The following is a 6,414-nucleotide window of genomic DNA, read 5'->3' as shown; positions in this document are numbered from 1 at the left end:
GCGCGAGGAAGGTGCGATGGGCGGGAACACGAGCAAGGAGGCACCCTAGGACATTCAGACAAGAAACTGGTGTAGCGGGATCATAGAGATATGTACAATTGCCCTGTCGCTCGGGCAGGTAGGCAGCCAGTTTGCAGAGCCGGAGAGCCGGAGAGCATTGCATAGAGAGTGGCGGAAGATGTGTGATTCCGAGAGGAGGCAGGGCTAGCGCGACGAGGGAACGGATAGCATTAGTGCCCGGGCGCTTACGACCATCTATACAACTGTACGACTGTCTATACGACCGTCTATCTGACCGTCTATATGGCTCTGACAGTGGGCTCTCGTCGTTTCCACCGGGCATGTGCACGTGGGTCTTCACTCATTAGATCTGTGATGCTCGTGCCTGAGACGCGTTGATCTATCACAGGAAGACCGTCACCGCGACAGCTTCAACTGCCGACAAGCTAGATTGGCTCAAGTCAATTCCCAGCGGCGCGACTCACGTCGTGAATTACAAGACGCAGAACTTTGCGGAGGAGGTCAAGAAAATGACCAATGGCAACGGCGTGGACGTCATCATTGACTTCGTTGGCCAAAGCCACTGGCAAAAGAACATCGATGCCCTTGCAAGGGATGGCAGGATGACAATGCTTGGACTGCTTAGTGGTCAGTCAATCGCCCTGACCTCAACTGAACGAGACGCCACATCAGATCATAACAGGTGGTAAAGTCGACTCGTTCAATCTGGGTCCACTCCTGTACAAGCGTCTCCGCATCGAGGGCTCCACGCTTCGTTCCCGCTCGCCTGAATATACTGCAGACTTGATCGCGAGGTGCGTATTGCTCTGCTCCATTGAGGCGTAACCCGGTGCCAAGTGGCAACAGATTCCAGTGTGACGCTCTGGGCCACATCACGGGAGCTAACGGGGATGGCGCATTGCGGATCTACATCCACAAGGCACGTCCAACCTCTCGTGCCACTTTCTCTCAACATAAAATGACGCCGTGCCGCTCTGATTCTAGGTGTACCCCTGGGATGATATACAGGCAGCACACCGTGAGATGGAGGACAACAAGAACAGGTTAGTCCCACGGTTTGTTATCAGCGGGGGCACCGCGTTCAGGGGCTCTGGGCTGACCGAGGTGTTGCTGCAGTGGGAAGATCATCGCCGAGGTGGTGTAAGATAGGCTTGCACCCACGACGGACATTGCAAGCATGCGTGGTTGACAGAATGTTAAGTTCGAGCATTGTCAATGTCTGACAGAATGTTGTGAGTGTAGTCGATGCTGGCAAGAGCCCGTGTTATGGAAGCCCACGCATGGGGGGCGAGGCCCGCTCCACAGCACATGACCTGTTCTGGTGTGTCGCAGCGAACACAATCCGGCAGATGGTGAGTGGCGAGGCGAAGGGAACTGCGTCTTGCACGCACCGTTTTTTCGGTATGTTCCACTCCTGCACTGCTGACCACTCGGACGTGGCCCGCCCGACTGCCCCACCAGTCCGCGCGCTAAGTCTTCAATTGCGGGGCCAATACCGGAAGCGGCCCAAGGTTCACGAAGCCCGCAATGGGCGCTTGCAGGCTATCCCTCGTCGTGACGCTGCCTTCGCTGCATCGCGCACGGAATGGAAGGCCCCCTTAGCCTGGTTGCCCTCGCAATCTGCTCCGACATGGCGCCGCCCCTGACAGGTTGCAGGTTACGCGTATTGCACGCTATTCGCGATGCATACACAATGCAAGGCTGCTTCGACGTCGAGCGCGGGCCAAGCGTGGGCATCCGTGGATAGGTAGAACACCGTGCAAGCGCCGTCATGTCCAGTCAATGCGCAAATAGACGCGCGGGAGGGCCGATCGTCCCTGATCGTGCATCCTCTCGCCCAGCGTCGTCGCGTCGTCGTCATCCCTCGCGAGCTGAGCCTGCTCCCGTGTGCGTGGCCGTCCCTCTGCGCGCCTGCCCTGCACGCCTGCCTTCCGAGCCTGCCTGCCTCCTCTCTGACATCTGCGACATGCGATCGCTCCCTCGCATCCAAGGCGACGTCCGCTGCACGCAATGGCGCACGCGCGTGCATCCTACCAGCGTCGACAATCCGACGACGGGAACCCGGCCTCAGCGTGCCTCGGCGCGCATCAGCGCACACAGACTTGGGCCCATCACGAGCGCGAGCATCAGACGCAAGACGTGGGATCTTGCAGGGAACGCGCAGACTTTGAGCAGCGTCGGCCATCGCGACCGCCGCTAGACAGTCTCCACGCAGACTCGGGCAGATGATCGACCCGCTCAACACACGCACCGCGAGCGCGCCTCCGGAGAAGACACCAGATGTCGAGGCTGCAGACAACGGCAAACGCCTCGTGCAGCGTCAGGCATCGCTCAATGGATCCCGGCCGTGCGTACCATCTTTGTCCCGCGCCGCCTCACTCATTCAGCTGCGACCCTCTTGACAATGCACGCGCTCTAACAATCACATCCCTCACGTACGTCGTCCGGCCCTCTGTCATTGACTTCCCGGTCACTATCTACTCACAAATATACGCCCACGTCCCGCACGCTCACAGCTCGACGACCACACATCTAGACGTTTGCCCGCAACCGAGGCTGTGCCCAACCGCCGCCGCCGATATTCCAAACAGCTCGCTACGCCCTCCGCACGCCGCACGCCAGCCTGGAACCGAGACGACGGCCCTCGCCTGCATCAAACCGCTGCCGGTGCTTCAGGGCAACAACGATGGTGCAAATTGTCGGTTCCACAACGCCAGCGCCGTCAGACTTCCCCGGACGCGCAACATCAATACGACAGTGAGGGACGTGGCCCGTGCGCGCCGCCTCCGTCCCGCACCGCTGCCTTACAAGAAACATCCATCCCCCGCCACAATTGCGAGTCGGAACACACACACACACACACTGCACGCGCTTTATTAACAGTACCCCGGTCACGATCTGCGCGCAGCTCCCGCTACCTGTCCACTGGCCTTTGCGCCTCACTACGCGCGCAGCCCGGCGACTGCATCCTCTTGCCACCAGTGCTGCAGAGCGGCGACGAGGACGCGGATGGTCCGCACCGCCGCGCAGCCAGCGAGACGCGATCTGCACACCGCGAGATGCGAACACCTGCCGATCACACATCGCGGTAAGCTTTTGCATGCCCAAACCATCGTCCGCCACTCACCAGCCAACGCGGATGCGGACATGCGACACGACGTTCTGGCCGGTCAGCGGTCAGTTCCCGGAGAGCGCGCACCATCGCAGTCATCGATCACCGCCTCGTTGATCCCGTCCCAGTTGCGACGAAGGTCCCTAAGCCCGCGCACGTCACTGACATCATGCCGAAACACGACGACGGCTTACCTGACCAAGCGCGCAGCATAATAGAGCCGGGGCAGGCGAGCAAGACAGCGGGCGAGCAGGACAAAAGATGGAGAGAGCGGAAGCCGAGTCGTAAACCATGCAGCAATCTCTAACGACCCCCGCCTTTAAATCCCTCGCACGCTCTCCCGACCTGTCGCTATTCCCACGACTGCCGCCCGGGCATCTTACCCATGCGCCGCGGCCCTTGTCTCGCATCGGCTGCCGCGTTGCTAAGCTGTTACTCACCCGAACCCATGACGGCAGCCCCCCGCGTCCCCGCCCGCGTACCTGGGCGCGGTCATTCTGCCTGACGCGGACGGACGCCCTCGCCGACGTGCGCACCCGCCACGTCTACCCGCCGCAAGCCCCCACATCGCCCGTCACCCTCAACGCTCCGGTAGCGACGCCCGCGTCGCACGCAGCGTCCCCGCGCGATCGATGCTGCGCCCGCGCGTGCGCATCCTCGCATTTGCGCCATTCGCGTGCGTGCCACCGTGATCCGCGCGACCCCGCGCGCCCTGATCGGCATCTTGGCTCCTCGCGGATGTGCACGACACGCCGTGCCCCTCACGACGCGCGCGCGCGCCGGCCTGCCGTCATCCCGGGATGCCCCCCACGAGCTCCCCGCGCGGGCCGCTGCTGCGCGCGTGCCTCCGCTCGATTCTGGGGGCGGGGAACACCTCGACCACAGGAGGGGCTGACGGTGCCCGTCCGTCAATCAACACCAGCCAGGCGGGAGAGCCCGCACACACCGCCCGCGCGTCCGCGACTCGGGCGCGAAACCAAGTGGCTCTGCTCCCACAGTGCCGCGTGATCACAGCAGGCCAGTGAGCCTGGTGCAATCCCCCGGCTTGGCGGTTGCGACGCTGGAACCCGCTGGATGATCGAATAACCCGCGGTCTTACGGCAGAGCGCTGTAATGTCAAACGCGGGCATACGATATCGTCGATCTGCACGGTGAAACCAGCGGGAATTGCCATACGGCGGCGTTTATGGCGCATATTCCATTCCAATCGACGTGGTGTGTTCGCGCCGTGGGCGGCGTCGAGGGCGGGACACGCGTTGCGTGCGCAGTCTCCCAGACCCGGTCATGATGCGCTGTCCATGGCATCGCGCGCACTCAAGCGTCGCGGGCGCCCGCAGCAGCAGCAGCATTACTGCGAATGCGTACAGAAATGTAAGATATATTTTCATTGGCGACACCGAAGCGTGTGGTGCGTAGACGGAGGGCTAAGACTGGCCGCCCACGCCGCCGTCCATGCCGCCATCCACCGCGCCATCCACCGACGCGGGCCCGCCGACCGCGCGCAGCCCGTGTGGCGCCTTGCAGAGATGCACCGCAGCCCGGAGCGGAGGGGCGGCACACGGCCGCCGTCGCAGACACCATTGAGTCGAGTCGGAGGCTGGGTGCACAGCAGAACACGTCGAGCCGCGCGCTGCAGCACGTCTATTCGAGTGAGGTGAGTGACCACCGGAACACGTCAAATAGCACAAGACTCACTCCAGTCTACCGTCGCGAAGCCATCAGCGTCCGTCTGCGTGTCCTGGGTCTGTGCCCGCGCTCTGCCTGTGCCGACGCCCGCGCTCTGCACGACGCCTCCCCCGCCATCTTCTGGCCTAATGCGCACGCCGGGCCCACGACCACATGAGCCTCGAGCGACCGTGGGTGGCGTCGCGGATGGAGCGCGCGTGCGCGCGCAGTCTCCCGCACTCGGTCAAGACGCGCTGCCCATGCCGTCGCGCGCGCCCGCAGCTGCTGCTGCATTACTACAAATGCGCTTAGAAGTGTAAAATATATTTCGTGTGCGACACTGGAGCGTGCGTGCTTAGACACAGGACCAAAACGGACCGCTGTTGTCCACCGACGCATGATGTGTCGACGCGCACCAGCTGACGGCACACAGCCCGCCCAGAACATCTGTAAGGCGCCCCGCAGGGACGCACAGTAACCCGGAGCGGAGGGGCAGCGCACGGCAGCCGTCGCGAACATCACCCAGTCGAGCCACTCGTCTCTGCACGCGTCACTGCCCTCGCGTCTGCCATGTCCCGTCTGCCGGCGCGATCGCATGCACCGCCATCCGCCGTCCTATTGGTCGACGATGAGCACGCAGCACTACCACAACCGAGGACCTACCGCCGCGCGCACCCAGACCGCCCCTTCCAAATGCGCCGCATTGGTCATTCCCCCGTAAGCAGCCCCACAGGCATCAAGGCCCGGTCAGCACGTTCACCGTTCAAGTGCGAACAGGCACCGACTTGCTCCCACGTCCAACGCACTCCGCGCCAGCCTATCGCGCAGCGCCATTCGCCTGCGGGCGAGCAAAGGTCAGGGCGCGGCAATACGAGGCGACGTCAGGTATGTGCAGCGATGCTCCTCTGCCCGCCCTTAGCAGCGGCAGTGTCCTGTCCCGCACAGGTCGTCCCATGGTCACGCCATCTCCGCGCCCGCACCAGCAGTGTTCAAGTACCACGGCCCAGTCAGCGCATGCTTCGTCGATGTGTGCGCAGATACTCTTGCGCTGCAATCATCGCGGCGGGCGGCGGTCAGCCGTCCTCCGCGGTATCCCAGTGTGCGCCGCGCGACTGCTGCCAATGATCGACCTGCGTGTCCACGCTCGCCCGCGAAGCACGCCCACTTGTTACGGGCACCTCCCGCTACTATCTGCCGTCGGCGGTCCTCCTTGATAGTGACAACAAATGGACGCCCGGCCAGAAGCATGACACCCGTGTCGTCAGTCTCACACCCCCGGTTCATCGAGCCCGCCAAAGCACCAGAACGCACATGTCCGGGCAGCGGCGGCCTGATGGACCGGACGGACCACGATGCCTGTTATGACAGCGTCACTTCTAGTCAACACCGCGTTGGGCAGTCACAGAGTGCCCGGCCGACTCACCTGATTCCGCACATCCTGGCCCTCCCCGCAGTCTGCCCGGCAAGCCTTGCGCACGCAAACATGGTAAGGAGCTCACCGCCGTGCACTGGGCAACTAGGCGCGCACTCGCGGCACAGGATGTGTTCCGTAGAGATCTAATGACAATGCAATATATTTCTTGATGCGGTCAGTTCACTACTTGTGCGGTGTCATT

At 62.7% G+C, this 6,414-nt stretch overlaps 3 protein-coding genes across 3 annotated transcripts in view; all 3 read left to right on the top strand.

The window, feature by feature from the left end:
* The window catches only part of POSPLADRAFT_1100598 (hypothetical protein), a gene marked incomplete at both ends in the record, with an annotated part of 3,502 nt that extends 2,129 nt beyond the window's left edge, over positions 1 to 1,373 (top strand). The window contains 3 exons of the mRNA XM_024483202.1: positions 410 to 648; positions 704 to 815; positions 1,259 to 1,373. Coding sequence (XP_024333977.1) covers positions 410 to 648; positions 704 to 815; positions 1,259 to 1,373 — 466 coding nt within the window. The remainder of the gene's footprint in view (positions 1 to 409; positions 649 to 703; positions 816 to 1,258) is intronic.
* A 419-nt stretch (positions 1,374 to 1,792) lies between these two features.
* POSPLADRAFT_1061881 (hypothetical protein) lies at positions 1,793 to 5,118 on the top strand (the record flags this gene model as incomplete). Its single annotated transcript, XM_024481445.1, has 6 exons — positions 1,793 to 2,197; positions 2,247 to 2,368; positions 2,409 to 2,778; positions 3,592 to 3,809; positions 4,658 to 4,787; positions 4,834 to 5,118. 6 exons carry the CDS (start codon positions 1,793 to 1,795, stop codon positions 5,116 to 5,118), a joined length of 1,530 nt encoding a protein of 509 aa, XP_024333976.1.
* Positions 5,119 to 5,368: 250 nt separating this feature from the next.
* On the top strand, positions 5,369 to 6,359 carry POSPLADRAFT_1061880 (hypothetical protein; the record flags this gene model as incomplete). Its single annotated transcript, XM_024481444.1, has 3 exons — positions 5,369 to 5,565; positions 5,615 to 5,683; positions 5,744 to 6,359. 3 exons carry the CDS (start codon positions 5,369 to 5,371, stop codon positions 6,357 to 6,359), a joined length of 882 nt encoding a protein of 293 aa, XP_024333975.1.
* Between the last annotated feature and the right edge of the window lie 55 nt (positions 6,360 to 6,414).

Source organism: Postia placenta (assembly GCF_002117355.1).
Source record: "Postia placenta MAD-698-R-SB12 unplaced genomic scaffold POSPLAscaffold_19, whole genome shotgun sequence".
Lineage (NCBI taxonomy): Eukaryota > Fungi > Basidiomycota > Agaricomycetes > Polyporales > Adustoporiaceae > Rhodonia > Rhodonia placenta.
The sequence above is the reverse complement of the archived record's forward strand: the minus strand, read 5'-3'. Positions and strand labels throughout refer to the sequence as shown.